This window comes from Medicago sativa, chromosome 7 (genome assembly GCF_051527215.1).
Source record: "Medicago sativa cultivar Bolivia chromosome 7, Bolivia_mono, whole genome shotgun sequence".
In the NCBI taxonomy this organism is placed as follows: Eukaryota; Viridiplantae; Streptophyta; class Magnoliopsida; order Fabales; family Fabaceae; genus Medicago; species Medicago sativa.
The window spans coordinates 92,535,862-92,551,967 of record NC_140755.1 but is presented as its reverse complement, the minus strand read 5'-3'; the positions used below and the strand labels follow the sequence as shown (position 1 = coordinate 92,551,967).

General features: G+C 33.1%; 2 protein-coding genes across 2 annotated transcripts; one reads left to right on the top strand and one right to left on the bottom strand.

Annotated features, from left to right (window-relative positions):
- The first annotated feature begins 1,735 nt into the window (after window positions 1-1,735).
- Window positions 1,736-2,966, top strand: LOC146910325 (two-component response regulator 24-like). Its single transcript, XM_085730561.1, has 4 exons — window positions 1,736-1,856; window positions 1,957-1,999; window positions 2,111-2,384; window positions 2,562-2,966. Exons 3-4 carry the CDS (start codon window positions 2,142-2,144, stop codon window positions 2,733-2,735), a joined length of 417 nt encoding a protein of 138 aa, XP_085586687.1. The 5' UTR covers window positions 1,736-1,856; window positions 1,957-1,999; window positions 2,111-2,141; the 3' UTR covers window positions 2,736-2,966.
- A 769-nt stretch (window positions 2,967-3,735) lies between these two features.
- Window positions 3,736-8,883, bottom strand: LOC146910324 (Transducin/WD40 repeat-like superfamily protein). The gene is made up of 8 exons (XM_085730559.1): window positions 8,410-8,883; window positions 7,107-7,319; window positions 6,797-6,997; window positions 5,428-5,535; window positions 5,193-5,330; window positions 4,813-5,064; window positions 4,376-4,696; window positions 3,736-4,277 (listed from the first exon to the last, which is right to left on the bottom strand). The coding sequence occupies exons 1-8, from the start codon at window positions 8,851-8,853 to the stop codon at window positions 4,110-4,112; spliced, it is 1,845 nt and encodes a 614-aa protein (XP_085586685.1). The 5' UTR covers window positions 8,854-8,883; the 3' UTR covers window positions 3,736-4,109.
- Between the last annotated feature and the right edge of the window lie 7,223 nt (window positions 8,884-16,106).

The window sequence follows — 16,106 nt, the reverse complement described above, 5'->3', positions numbered from 1 at the left end:
TCCAAATGCACAACATTCTGATAATGTAACGGCGTGTTATAATGCTGTTTCAGCTCGTGGGAAAATATTCCAGTTCCACCGTGATAGATAAATGTAGCACAGGTACATCATACATGTTTTTGCAATCTTAGTCAAACTACATCTTGTAATGATTTTCTGATCATTACAGCTATGATTTTGACTTGCTTTTATGCAAATCTAGTCTTGGCAATATGGAGGGCTGCCACTTTCAACTTAAGTAATAAAAAATAGTAGCAAATTCAGCAATCAAATTCTTCGATCGAATTTTGAGGAAACAGTGATATTTGAGGGAATTTGTGAGTGTATGAGGGGAGGATAGCAACAGCATCATTGTGACTGAAATGGCCGATGAGAATACTTTACAGGTTGATGGGAAGGCCTTTGATTATATTGATTCCAGTGAGAAGGCTACTGATTTGGTGAAAATTGATACTCAAGAAACTTCGACCAGCAAGTCAGGTTCAAAAAGGTCAGGTGAGAGCATTCAAGATTGAGTGTGTTCAAAACCCAGCCACCAAAGTTGGCGTGTGTGAAGATTGAGCGTTCCGAACGATTTATATCTACTATTTCAATTTGAATTTCAGTTTGTGGTTTTTTAGATGTCCTATTTTGATCGTTAAAACTTAGTTATCGGTTTGTTTAAAGGTTGTGTAATTTTTAAGTTTCTTGGACTTATGGTTGTATTTGATCCTGGATTCTCTTGATGGGACACTGACTTATATATAATATACACCACCTAACGTTAAGTTTATATTGAAAAGCTAAAAATTAAACCTCTTTAATTAATTATTACTATCATCACACACACCTTTTTAATTTAGTTTTAAACTTACACATCCATTGATATCTCTCCCATAACTCTTCATTAAATCTTATAACACTCTTATAGAGATCATCATCATCATTCTCTTCATTATTATTTGACATGACACAAACAATTATGTCTAGAATTTTCAATCTCCTAATCTTTTTGCAGTTTGCATGTCTGTTAGTTCTGTCTTTGCAAGTCGGAGGAGATTGCGTGCGTCGCAAGTTTCTGGTCATACTGGTAAAAGATTATGTGAACAAAAATCATATTATTAATTTTTAACCTTCAGGAAACATGTTTCCAGATTCGTGACACAAATAACACATGCCAAAATCATGAATTTAACACGTATCCGAAAAAGAAAAAAGAAAAAAACTCTGCCCAAGGTTGGAAATGTAATTCAGGAACTTTTTTTTTTTAGGTCAAAAGAAACTGTTTTTCCGGAGGTGTTTCTTATTTTATTTGAGGATAAGTATTTGAATTCAGAAACATTTCTTTAACATACCAAATAAAATGCATTTTTTCTTTTTGGTTAACATACTAAAATTTTGGATTTAGACGTATAAAGTACAAACACTTCTTTAAAATATAACGAACAAAATGCATTTGTTTTTCATTCTCCAAATACATGACGTGATATAAACTCAGCAAAGGGAAGAATAACTAACCGATGCAAAATCAGTTGCAATTCAGTTAGGTTTTTCATAACAAACAAAACATGAGTTAGTTAATAGTTTGGTAGTTATAATTGGTTGTACAAGATCCAAAAACACTTTCTAATTATCTTAACTTCCTTCTTTCTCTTTTCCTTTCAATCTTATGTCATTACAACTTACAAGTTACATAACCACATGGGAAACACACATATATATAGCATACCAAACTAGCTAGCTAAATATATTCATCCATAGTTTTATCTTGAAGTGCTCATAGCATATTAATTCTTCACTGCTATTCAGCCCTCTTCATGCTTTGAAATCAAGATTCATCCATATATCAATATTGAGAAAGAAGAGTTATTGACAAGGCAAGTGCAACTGCAACATCATCTTGAAATACAGCAAACATATATTTTTCTTGAAATTTCCGTTGTTTTATTCATCTATATTTCCATCTTTTTGTCTCAGAATCTGGAGAAGATCAAAAAAAGAAATTATCAATCTCATTTAGGTATTTATTTCTACTACCACATTAATATTCTGAACTGAAATCTATATATTGATAGATACTTAGCAATTAATAATTCATTACTTTTCTGTTTTGAAATTTTATTTTGTGTAGCACAAGTGGTGATTAAGGAACTTTGTACAAAATGGAAGATCAAGGGAAAGGGAAAGGGATAATGGAACCTCAAAATTCAGGAACTGAATTAACAGCACTTATTGTAGATGATGATAAGCTTGTTCGAATGATTCATCAAGGTCTATTGAAAAGAGCTGGTGTGAAAAGTGAAGCTATAAAAAATGGTAAAGAAGCTGTAGATATCCATTGCAATGGTCAAAGATTTAACATCATTCTCATGGATAAGGAAATGCCTATCATGAATGGGATTGAGGTACATGTTATATTATCACATATTCTGAAATGTAATAATTTCAAAACATTAGTTATCTTGATTCTGTTCTCCTATTAACTTTGTTATGTATAATACAATGAAAAGAAAGATGAAATGCATGTTCCATGTGCAATTATATTTAAAATGAGATTCACTTGTTGGATTTTTTTAATGCAGGCAACCAAGAAACTGCGATCGATGGGTATCCATAGCATGATTGTTGGTGTGTCATCGTGTACTGAAGCAGAAAAACAAGAATTTATGGAAGCAGGGCTAAATGATTATCAAGTGAAACCATTGACCATTGGTGTGCTTAATTCGATTCTTGATGCTGTTAAAGCTAGCAAGTAGCATGGCTTTGTGGATGATGCTGTAAAGAATTAGGAGAAACTGGGCTTTTACTGTAGATAGTTTCTTTTAAAAAAATGTTTGCAAGTAAGTGATGCTGTAAAGAATTAGGAGAAACTGGGATTTTACTATAGATTGTTTCTTTTAAAAAATGTTTGCAAGTTAGCTATGTGATTCTCAATTGTTAATTCAGTATGTCAAAATTGAAGCTGCTCAAAAGCTGTTTGTGTTGAAACAATTCTACTAAAATCCAAGTCTATAGATTTATCTCTTTAGAGTAGTCTAAACGCTTTCATTAACTAACTTAGGCATCAAGTTATCAACGTTTTCATGAGTCCTCTGTGAGTGTAGGTAGCATCTTTTCAGATAGTATACACCAGCAAGATGAATCTTTTTACCAATTTTGACCAAACGGACTTAATAACTAATCAAATAGTGAAACCCACTGAATTTTTTTATTAAATAATGTTCATTTCTTTTAGACTAATGCTAAATCTCGCAAGAGTTTGTATCCCAAATGGATTGCGAATTGTGCTGATTGGCTATTATCATCCATTGGACATATATTTGCCAATAAATAAGGAAGTTGAATTGTCTTTAAATTGCAACAAATCAGCTTCTTGAAATTCCGCAAATGAATTGTTCGCTATCAATAGCATTGCTCTTTCTTTTATTCTCTTATCATAGTCTTCTTTGTAGTATAACAAGGAATCTAATAGAGGTTTTCGCTTAGGCTATGTATTCAATGAACGGAAAAAACCAATGGATTTCTCTTATTGCTAGAATGTATTGGAAAACTATTCTCTTTGAAAAGGTGAAGCATACTTTTATGATTGGTGTCAAGTAAGTGTCTAACCAATTGCCGGCTGAAAAACAAATCACCTTGGCCGGCTCTGACATGAAATATGGCTTCTAAAACTTGCTTTGCAAGAATTGTTTCTGATATCAAGTTACCAACAATTTAGTTTCACAACCATAGCAGTAACATGAACACCATGCCAAATTTTGAAGATCAGCAATCTTTCATAAAATTTATTAGGAATATTAAAAATCTAAATTTCTAAGTGTTGATTAAGATACAGCATTTAGAATAGTTTTCAAATATTCAATTTTACATATGACACAGAATGTACAGATATTAATACCACTCCAAGAAGATCGATAAAACTGTATAGAGCTACCAAAAGATCAACATTATCATTCAGGCTGCATTAATGAAGCTTAGTCGATAAGGGTACGCATCCCATGTCATGAATGCTCCGTCCCCCACATGTTGTAACAAGTAACTACTGAGTTCTGAGTCATTTTGTTCTGACGTCCCTTCTGTATTGACCAATGACCACCTGCAATACCAGCAATTTTAACTTCATGACACACTCATTTCTCTTCATCCTCAGAATCTGACTTCGCAAACAAAGGCTCAGGTTGAGTTTCAGCATATGCTGGAGCTATGAACTTTGGTTCCTTTGCTGCAACATCAGCATATTTTAGGATAGCTTCCCTTGGATCTTCATCCATCCACGTCTCCTTAATCATGCCCCCTTTCTGCAGTTACGTAAAAAACAAAATTACCTTACTACGGTTATATTCTGAAGTATGAAGACCGAGAAGTCAAGAAAAATTGTTAAGAAATACACACAAACCTTTAGTAGATACTGGGTCAGTAAACTTCCTTGACTTGTACCAACTCGTCCACCAAAGCCAGGTCCTGTCATGGGCATTTCAGGCTTATGGGACTTCAATGGATCCTTTAATACCTTCTCTCGCTGACGCTTGCGGCTTGGCTGATCTCTAAATAGAGGTAAAGCATGAGGATTGTGTATGACAGGATTTGCTACAAAATCATCAACTGATTTTTTCCTTGGTGCACGTGCAACACAAACAAGAGCTCCTCTCTCACTGATGGTTGGATCATATAGTATGTGAGTCCCTCCTTGGCTTTTATCACCAACAGATGCGAAGATCTTTACAAATAAAAGTAAATTCAAGAAATATTATAAGCATAAGCAACAAATGTTGTTTCAGAGAATGCAAGATGACACCAGAAAATTGCTGAGTAACATGACCGATAATTTGTTACCTGATTCAGTTTAGGATGCCAAGAACACTGAACAACACTGCAAGTGGGGGATATGCCAACTTTTGAAACAAGCTCGAGATTTACTCTATCAAAGAAGCATAGTAAACCTCCTGTTGAGCTATCCTTTTCTACAGATGTACCAGTAAAAAATAGTTGCTCGTCAGGACTGAAGCCGACATTTGTTTGTCCATAATGGTTTGGCAGTTCTTCAAATACCTTCAAGGCTTCTTTTGTTTTGCGCAGATCCCAAACCTACAACATAATTCATTGGTCAATCAGGCAGGACTTGGGAAAATTAGAAAAGTGTTTATGCAGGCCTAATAAAGAAGAAAAACAGCAAGCCATAAGATATGATTTCAAGTATGTGATCATTTATTAACCTTCAATGAATCATCAAAGCTCCTTGACAATAAGATTCTCCCATCAGCAGAAAATTTCAGACTAGTAATATCATCTTCGTGACATTTTTCAAAATGTATATCAGGCCTACTCCCCCATCCGGGTTTAATACTCCAAACCTGTGAAAGAACATAACAAGTTAAAGCTGTGTTTAACTTAAAAGCGGAACATAGATGTTGAACTTATTACCCAATGTCAGTGAGAAAGGATTTTTACCTGTATAGAACCATCTCCTATACCACCAGCAATACATTTACCATCATGATCCCATGCACATGTGGTGACAGAAACTCTTCCAGGTCTCGCAAGCTTTGGTTTAATGACCTACCATTGAACGATAGCAGCATAATTTAAATAACATCATAGAAATGGAAAATATAAATGTATATAAGTTATAACATAAATAATCATAATTCCGTCTAGAAACACAAAAACCTCTATTTATGTGAAGTGAAAATGCACATATGCATATTCTTTCGTTGTCATTGGGTGGAAAAAGGAAACTTGAGAAAATGGAGAAATTCTGAATCTAGTTATTATCAGAATATCAGATTAATGACCGGTTTCTATTCAAAAAATGTACAAAGCAAAAGACGCACATACAACAATAATCCAGGGTAGATCAGGGGTATTATAAAGACAACGCCAATTACTTCTTTAAAAACTGTTGTGAAAGTGACTCAAAATTGGAGTTTGGAGGCCAAAATCATGTTTGCTGGAACTGGGAAAATCGGTGGCCGATTTTGGAAATCGGAGCCCGATTTTGGACGCATGTTGGAAGCTGTTGCTGCTGTAAAAATCGGCGGCCGATTTTGGAAAATCGGGGCCCGATTTTGCATGCTATTATTTTTCAGAAACATATTTTTTGGGCCAGATTTGGTACAATTTTATGGGAGTTACTTTTACTATAAATATAGACATTGTACCAGTGTAAACCTCGAGATAGAGGGGACTGAAACAAGGGTTTAGAAAGGCAACAACAAAACTAGGGTTTGTATAGAGTTTGTCTCTTTGGAACAAACACTAGGTTTTGAGGGTTGATTCACCTTGGGAAACACTATTAGGATTGAGTCTCTTGGTTACGGGAAGAGGCTGGGTTTTGGGTAGAATTAGGCGGGAGACTTATTCTTGTAACCCATTGAAATCTCTTTGTAACGTTACTCGTCATATAGTGGAACGGAGGGCTGCTCTCTCCCCCAAACTAGGTCAATTTGGACCGAACTGGGTCAACAAATTCTTTTGCGTTCTCTCTTCCTTTTCTCTCGCTGTTGTTTTCTACTTTTGGCTTGTGATTATAATTGTTCCATACACTTTGAATTTGGTTGCTTAATTATCCCTTGCTCCACACATCAAGTTGTTATTGGTGTGAGTTTTTCATCGAATTCGCAACAAAAACTAAAGCAAAGTTGTAGATCCCAAAATACAAAAAACTTGATTTGAATATTTGGCAAAAAAAAAAACCCAAAATACTAATATATACAAATCACACAATGTTTCTATTGGAAGGGTTCTCTTCACCCAACCAAAGGTGAAAAATAAAATGAAAATGGCCATGGAAGAAGAGTAAGGTGAAAATTTTCCAAACCTGCTTCTGAGTTGTGAAGTCATTTACATCCCATATGCGGAGCGACCCATCCTCTGATGATGTCAAAATGGTCTCCTTAGTTTTTGGGTGCCACTCACCACATGTCAATCCAGTTATATGACCCTTGGTATTCTTTAGATCACGAATATACATGTCTCCCTTTACAAACTCACCAAGAGTGAGGCCATCACGATCATAAATCTGCAATGCAACCAAAGGAAGTCAGGAAAAGTATGATTAATACATGCAAACAAACACTAATAAAGCATATGAAGGAAACAAGAAAAAAAGATGTTAGGTTTTTAGCTACCTTAGCTTGAGCTGATCCTGTCACACACAAAAAACGATCTGCAGTTGGACTCCAGCTTAAATTGCGAATTTGATGGCCTTCAGACGGCTCGATTTGTCGAAACGATTGCAGACGGGAATTCATTCCTTGAAAGTCATACATACGAACCATATAGTCATAACTTCCAGATAGTACTCTGGACCCCGTGTGATCCACAGCAAGAGCGGACACAACCTGATAAAAGTTACCCAAATCTCATAATTAAAAAACCACTAGCTACAACTACTTCTCATTCATATGGTCAGTATCCATCTTCAAGCGATTTCAGTTTCTATTTTCTTATTTGATTGTATCTACTTTGGATGCATTTTTTACACTGTTCAAGAGAGCTTATAATATAAACAACTTATAGCATGTTTATAAGTTGTTTTCGGCTTATTTCAATAAACTCTCCAAGATAGTTTACGAAAATAGTTTATAACATATTTTTGTTATATAAATAATTTATACATAAGCACTTATGTGATAAGGGCTTGCACTATAAGCACTTCGTTAAGTTGTATATTCAAACAAAATGTAATTAATTAGATGCAATATGGGAGTTTATTTTCTCCTGTGTTGCGTTGTGAGCTAATAACTACAACTACTGCCCATCCGATAGTTAGTATCCGTCTTCTAGTGATTTTAGTTCCTATTTGGCATATTTGAACTCATAATAGCTTACATAAACAGCTTATGACTTACATAGAAATAACTTCAAACACTTATATGATTAGAGTGTGTACTATAAGTGCTTAATTAAGTAAGTTATTTATCCAATCAAAATCATATTGATTGGGTGCAACACAGGGGTTTGTTTGAAGCTATAGAATGATAGCATATTTCATCTTATCTACTTGCATAAGCACTTGTGAGACTGTTTGAAGCTATAGAATGACAGCCTGTTTGGGTAAACAGCTTATTTGCAGCTTGCTTATCATGATAAGTGCTTATGTATAAGTTTGCATAAGCTATTTTTATACCAAAAGATAAAATAACTTTGTATTGTTTTTGTAGGTTGTTTTTTCTTAAGTTCTCCCAAACAGACTCCAAAACTTATGTCACTAGATAAGCTCAAATAAGACAATGCAATCATACTTCCGGCTTATGAAAACAGCTTATGACATGTTCATAAGCTTGTTTTCAGCTTATTTTGTTATAAAAATAGATTATTCATATGGTCCAAATTAAGGTGTTTATCCAAACAGGACCATATTTTCCAGGAAATCAGAATCCTAAAAAAACATAAGAAGAAGAAAGAGAGAGGAAGGAAGGAAGAAAGTACCTTTGTATGGCCTTTGAGGACAATCTCGTTGCTAAGAGGAATACGAAAGCGGTTTTCAAGTTCGTCTTTATCTGAATCCTCTTCTTCGTCTTCGGAATCATCGAAATTGGAACGAGGTGGAGGCGGGGGAGGACCAATCATCTCACCGTCATCTTCCTCATCGTCGGCTTCATGACGTGGCGGCGGCGGAGGTGGTCCAACGAGGGGAGAATCGTCGTCTTGAGGCGGAGATGGAGGGGTAGGGTTTTTGGGGGGACGAATGGAATGAAGCCATTCCTTCGAAGAAGAAGAAGAGATGGAAGGAAAATCATTGGAAGAAGTAGAAGTGGTGCGGCGAGTAGCTTTGTGAATGGTTTCGAGAGGGGTTTGAGATTTCGATTGTTTACCGAACGATAAAGGGAATTCAGCTCTTACGCCGTCGTATATCTCACCGGAGTCCTCCATTCCTTTTCTTGTTCGATCGATCGATCGATTGATTACACTACCACCTCCTTCTCTCCTTATACTCTAAGGACTAAAACTCTAAATTGCCTTAAATTCGAGGACTATATCATAAATTGACTGTGGATCAACAATTTAACGTCAAACATCATTTTCATAGTTTTAAAACTCGGCTCGGTCATCGACTCGGGAGGGGTACTGGGTCAATGAATCATTGGTCGAACCACTGAGTCGCTGGTTGAACCGCATGAAAGAATCGGATGACTCGGTTATTTCACTCGGTCTCATATTTTTTTTTTTATCTTTGTATTAAATAAGATGACTCGGCTATAAAAAAGAACATAACACTAATAAATATTTAAAAAAATCACCAAATAAAAAGAACATTACACTATTTTTTATTTTTGACAAACAAAATATGCTATTAATCACAAAATTATTTAGAAGCAAGTGTTTTTTTTTTGTGTTAAAGATAATTGTATATAATTTTAAGTATAAATTGCAATATATCATTAAGCTAAAATTATGAAAAATATCATTGAACATTAAAAATAAGAAGTAAGACAGTAGCACTGTTATAGACTATATCGTTTAAAATAATTTTGAATTTCAATGTTTTATAAGAAAGAAATGTGAGTTATAGTGATTTTTGGCAATTGAATTTAATATAATAAATGAGAAGCAAAATAATAACACAGCAGCAACCATGGCGTGGTGGTTAGAGCACACACAATAATTTAATTTATGGTGATGTTGCCAGTTCGATTTCCTCTCCCAGCAAAAGTGGAATTTTTTAGAAAATAAATATATTATCACGCTGTTCCTTGTCCAAAAAAAAAAACTTGTCCAGAAAAGCCGGCCGGTTTGAGTAGACCTCCGAGTCGCAGAGTTAATCCGGTTCTGACCGAGTTTGACCGGTTCACAGCGGTTCAATAACATAACTGATCCAATAAGTGAACCGAACCGGCTTACCCACCGGTTCACGGATGGACCGGTTCGACCGGCCGGTCCGGTCCGAGTTTCAAAACTATGCATCATTTCATTCTCTATTTTTTATTTTTATTTTGGAATTTGGATTAAATGTGTTTTTAGGTCCAAAAATAACTTTAATTTTTAAACTTTTGTGTTTATTAAAAATTTATATTTATTTCATTACATGTGAAAAAGAATATTTTTTTTTATAGATAATAAAGATTTTTATAATGTTTTTAATATGTTTGTAAAAAATTATTCAAAAATTTATAAGTTTAAACATAACTAAACAAATTTTAATTTGTCCTCGTGAGCTTAGCGCAGTTGGTATGAACAATGTATAAAAATATGCAAGGTCCGGGGTTCGAACCCCGGCCACCACAAAAAATATGCAAGGTCCGGGGTTCGAAACCCGGCCACCACAAAAAAAAAACAAATTTTAATTATTTGGCAAGAACTAAAATTGTGGCAAGAACTAAAATTGTGTGTTGAAAAACAAAATTTGTTATATTAAAACAAATTTTAATTATTTGGCAAGAACTAAAATTGTGTGTTGAAAAACAAAATTAGTTATATTTTTTTTTTGTCAGGTAGCCTAGTGGCTAGAATTTTTTTGGTCAGGTAGCCTGTAACACCCCGTTTTCCCAACGTTAAAATTTCATAACAATTATCAGAGTTTTTCATCACAAAACAGAATGTTACATTTCTTAAAAATCATAAATGAAATAAATTAATATTTATCCTTCAAATTCAATCAACAAATTATTTAATATCTCACAGCGGAGTTAATTCAACATCTAAAATAGTCTTGGCACGCAGGCCTCATCTTAAATGATCTCATCAATTCTTAGTTCAATAATAATTCTTAAACTTCAAAAAGGCAATACGTAAAGGAACAGAAAATAGTATCAAAATCCCCATCCCGTTACGTATCAGAGCACCTAAGGACACAGTGAGAGATAGTCACCCACGACCGCAGCTAATCTTGATTACCTGCAAGTTACCCATTTTCAAGCAGAAGGGGTGAGATTTCTCAAACAATAATATTAAGCTCATAAATCATAAATTACATTTAACAATATAAACATCTTATAATTTAACATTTACAATCAAATACATAGACATCATCATTTCATCTTAGCAATATATCATCATATAGCAGTCACAATCATCGTCACATATTATCTTACTAAAAGGCATCACAAAGTAATTCGTTAAAACATCACAACTTAACAACTTGACTTGACAATGCATCTAGACTCGACTATGCAACTCTTAACGTCTTAAACCATCTTGAATCATCATGAAAATGCAAATGCATGTGGTACCAATCTAGGGCATAAGCCCTCGTCGCTTATGAGCATAAATATACTCCTAGGGCATAAGCCCTCGTCGCTATTGAGCAAAAGCTCCTAGGGCATGAGCCATCGTCTCTGGTTGAGCAAAAGCTCCATCGTCGTGGTTGAGCAAAAGCTCCGTCGTCGTGGTTGAGCAAAAGCTCCAGGGCATGAGCCCTCATCTTTAAATGAGTATGCATGGACTCAACATCTTACGTCTTAGGAACTTCATGAACATCTATGACATCTTAACATTTGACAACATAACATCTTAACAACTTGATGACTTCATAACGACTCGGCGACTTAACAAACTCTTTGACTTAGACCGACATTTACATCTTAAATAAGATCAACAACAACATATGCAACACTTATAAAGTCACATCATATCAGCATCATAACTTAACAATATCAAATGATAAACATCAACATCTTAAACATCGCATCATCATAAGCATCATAATTAACACATATAGTGCATAAATAACAAGATCACATCTTTATATAACTCATCTTTAAATCACACATCTTCAAATAACACATCAATAAATAACTCACTTTTTCTTATCAATAAGTGCACAAATCACAAGTATAATATAATGAAAATAGCACACTTTAATAAAATACAAGTATTAGTACACTGAACATGTCATATATCTAACTATAACAATTTAGTATCACATTTTTTTACATATCACAAGAAGTTAAATAATAGGCTATGTGTAAACAGGGACTGAAATTTTTGCATCGAACAAGAAATTTTCCACGGAAGCACCCAATATATATATTTTATTTGACTATTCTAACAAATGCTTCATTCTTTCTTTTTTCTTTTAAAACAAAATTAAAATAAAATAAAGTAAAATAAGGTTTAGCTGATCCACTAAGAATTTGTCACGCATACACAATATAGGCAGTAAGCTCTTTAGGTTCCAAATATACAAATATACAGTACCAAGTAGTGGATTAGTGATCAGAGAAAATTCAATTGGCAAGCAAGCACTCAACAACCGTGAGACCACATACATAATAATACACTCTATATGTTCTACTATATGAAACACTACTAAAATATGAATAAAACATAGTCAGGTTGATTGCATGACAGAAACGATAAAATTCAGAGAAAGCAAAAACAAAACTATTTGAACATCGAACAAGGGTTCGCATGGAAAAGAAAAGGAGAACATAGAACACGATTGCTATAAACTTAAATATCTCAATAAATCAAATATATAGTTACACAGTTACACCGATAAATTAGAGCACCAATTTAAAAGATTATAAAAACAAGAAAAAGAACAAAAACCCCTTCACTACCCATATGTTTATACAACTTGTGAATAGAGACTTCCCGCTTACAAACTCATACTAAAGCATGTTAGATGCAATCTAATGATTCACAGACCTAATATTAGTGAAAGATAGTCTCACCCTTACCTTAAATAGTTTTTCTGAAATCAAAAGCAGCGTTCTTCGTTCCTAGGGTTCTCTCTCTGAGTTCTCCTCTTTCTTCTCTTCTCTCTTGTTCTCCTCTTTTCCAAAAAGCGGTTTAACGTAAAACTCTTTTTAACCTAAACTTCCTTATTTATAATACTAATCACTCTTCCTAAATCTATTTAGGCCCAATAATTTATTCTTCTTTCTATTCTAACCTCCAATTCTACTTACACTAATAATTCTCATATTCTAATAAATAATAGAATAATGTCACTTAATAAAATACTAGCACCTCACATATTTAAAATAAATCACATAAATAGATTCTAACTTAATAAAAATAATTAAATAAAAGGAGGGCGTTACATAGCCTAGTGGCTAGAATTCACCTTATAAGATGAATAAGTGGGGTATCCGGGGTTCGAACTCCAACCCCTGCATATAATAATGCATTGTCCTACCAACTGAGCTATACTCACTGGACAAATTCGTTATATTTATAGGAACAAGAAAACATGTCACATTTTTCACGATGACTACTAACATAATATCAAATTAACTAACGATCGATTTCTATTCAGAACATGTACAAAATTCATAATTACGGGAAATAAAAATTCATAATTAATTCGGCCTTAGTAAAAAAAAAAAATCTATTTTTTATTGTGTAATGTATTTTAACGTCCTAATCATGCAAAAAATCGTGAAAAACTTCAACCTCTAGGTCCTTTTCAAACTTCATTTATAAGTCATTTTTCTGACTTTGCATATATCAGGTGTCAATTTCAACAATATATATGCTTCAAAACTCTTTAAAACAATAGTAATTGAGAGGAAAAATGGAGAAACAAAATGATGAGATCCAAACTCGATCAAATGGTAGGCTTATTGTGGTCCAGCCTGGTTTGATAGGCCTAGAAGGTACCTTGCAATACAACTCTGCAGCACGAAGTAATTTCACTATTGTTTATTGTTTTTATTCAAATACAAAGTGACCAACCACAATAACTAACTATGACTCACTTTAATCAGTTGCAAACAAAACACAAGCTAGTTAATTAGTTTGACAATAATAATCCAAAGTCAATTTCCACCCAACTAACTTTTATTCCTTCTTTTTCTTAGAGTACCTAGCTGGCATATATACATGTGTAAAAAAGAAGGTTTCAAACACATACTCGTTTTCTTTCTTCACTCCCACGTAATCACGAGTTCTTTTTTTTTTTCTCCACAAGGCAAGTGCTATACTGCGAACTTCATCATCTTCAAATCTTCTAATTACCTCTATATCTTTATCATGATATTTACATCGTTCTCTAATTTGCTGTTACAGTGCATCTAAAGATACTTCCCATTGTCTAGAGAAACAGAAACGATATTCTCAATCTCAATATTCCGAAAGATATAGATCAGGTAATTAGAAGATTTGAAGATGATGACCTCTTGAGGATGATCTATGTTTTGCAAAATATTCATTGAAAAATCATGTATAGGCTCCATTTTACTTTCACTTTCCTCTGTTCATCTTTCTTACATGTTGTAATTCATTTTGACATAATTGTTTCTGTGTATTGTTGGATCTGTGAATCCTATCAATAAACTGTTAATAGATTTGTGTGATTTTAGTTATGTGCCATCTGGTCAATTACTTATGCTAGTAGATTCTCATTTCTGGTTAATTACATAGATAGATGTACATGCATGTATGTTATATTAATTTTAATGTTAATTGTTAATGATAAATGTGGAGAGCACTGGTTTTTATATATCCTCTCTCAATGCATGTATGTACAGCCTGTGGCAATATTTGCTCAAAAAAAAAAAAAAAAGCCTGTGGCAATATGTCACATATCCAAATAAATCTTATAAATCACAGAACTTAATTGGTTCAGAAAGCATACTTAGAGCTTGAATACAAGCTTTTAAGTTACTAAAATCAATTGATGTTCTTAAATAAAAGTAAGCAGCATTAGAAAAAGATAAGAATTGGTATGGACAATGCATAAAAAGGTCCGGGGTCACCATAAAAAATAGAATATGACTCGGAATGGTTATCTCTCTTTAAAGCACAATTTGTGTTTTTAATAAGATATATAGAATTGATTACCGTTGCTTTTAGCTTGAAGGATAAATAATGCCCTTAACGATATATTTTTGATATTTCTTAAACATCATATACATGAGTTGGACATAAGAGACGAACATAAATCGAAGACATCTTAAACATCAAATGGTCTTAATCTTGACATAAAACTACCATTAAAAGCTAAAAACAAAACAAAAAACTTTAGGAGGATGAAAATATCATTTTTAAATTCTAGGGGCTAACATCAAAATTCATTATATTTTCAGGGACGAAAAAACTTATTTAACTCTTTAAAATTGATTTTTTTAAATGTTTTTTTTAAAGTGAGTTTTTTAAGGTATAACAAATGGCCTCAAAGAATCTATTTGTTATATATTAAAATAAAAGTGATTTTGATATTCAATAATTTAGAAATTGTTTTTTTTTAGAGATTTATAAAAATTAGAATCTATTTTGCGTTTGTTTATCGTAATAATACTCTTTTTTTTAAGTAATAATTTAATTTGTTTGAATACAACTATATAAAATGAAATTTTTGTTACAAACTTACATCAATCTTTTGACACTTATTTTATCTCTTCCCTAAAAAGAACTTTTTTGTTACAAAAGTGTAAAAAAAAATACGGATGTGTCAAATGATTAAAATGAAGAAAAATTGTAATTAACTTTCATAATTAGACAATAGATTCAAAAATAATTAAGTGTTATTCAAACTATTTTTTCACTATTTAAAATTAATTTAATAATTAACACTTAATTTGACAAAAAAAATTGATATTCAAATCTCCGAATTTAATGACAATTTGATAACACTTAATTTGACACATAAAAAAAAAATTGATATTCGTCCGAGTGAGTTTAACTCAGTTGGTTCGAACCCCAAGAAGAATTTTTAGCCACTAATCTACGTATCAAAAACAAAAAATTGATATTCATATCTTCAAACTTAAGAGTTTGTTTTTTTCTTTTCAGTATCTATGTCTCTCTATCCATGTTCATTTTTTTAAGAATACTTTTTTTTACTAGTTGTTTATTGTGTTTTGTTGGTGGAAAATCCTAGTTCATCCAAAAACACTCTTCAATAAGATGATAATAAACATGGTTAAATATGTTTTTAGTCCTTACATTTTGCGACCCTTTGAAGAATAGTCCATACATTTCATTAAATGTTTTTAAAATCCTCGCATTTTATCTCCGTTATCAAAATTAGTCTCTGCTGTTAATTTTCTAACGGAATGCTGACGCGGCCTGATGTGGCAGTTAGTGGGTTCCAATTATTTTAAGGTTAAATATGTCTTTGGTCCCTACATTTTGCGTGACTTTGAAAAATAGTCCTTGCATTTCAATAAATGTTTTTAAAATCCCTAAAATAATAAGGACTATTCTTCAAAGTCACGCAAAATGCAGGGACCAAAAAC

What these genes read in the sequence shown, in the direction of transcription:
- LOC146910325 (XM_085730561.1), top strand. Translation starts at nt 2,142, where the DNA reads ATGGAAGATCAAGGGAAAGGGAAAGGGATAATGGAACCTCAAAATTCA. An exon ending in CTATCATGAATGGGATTGAG is followed by an intron (nt 2,385 to 2,561) that starts GTACATGTTATA and finishes TTTTTAATGCAG; the next exon opens with GCAACCAAGAAACTGCGATC.
- LOC146910324 (XM_085730559.1), bottom strand. Translation starts at nt 8,853, where the DNA reads ATGGAGGACTCCGGTGAGATATACGACGGCGTAAGAGCTGAATTCCCT. An exon ending in ACTTCACAACTCAGAAGCAG is followed by an intron (nt 5,536 to 6,796) that starts GTTTGGAAAATT and finishes GTTCAATGGTAG; the next exon opens with GTCATTAAACCAAAGCTTGC. An exon ending in GGCATCCTAAACTGAATCAG is followed by an intron (nt 4,697 to 4,812) that starts GTAACAAATTAT and finishes TTATTTGTAAAG; the next exon opens with ATCTTCGCATCTGTTGGTGA.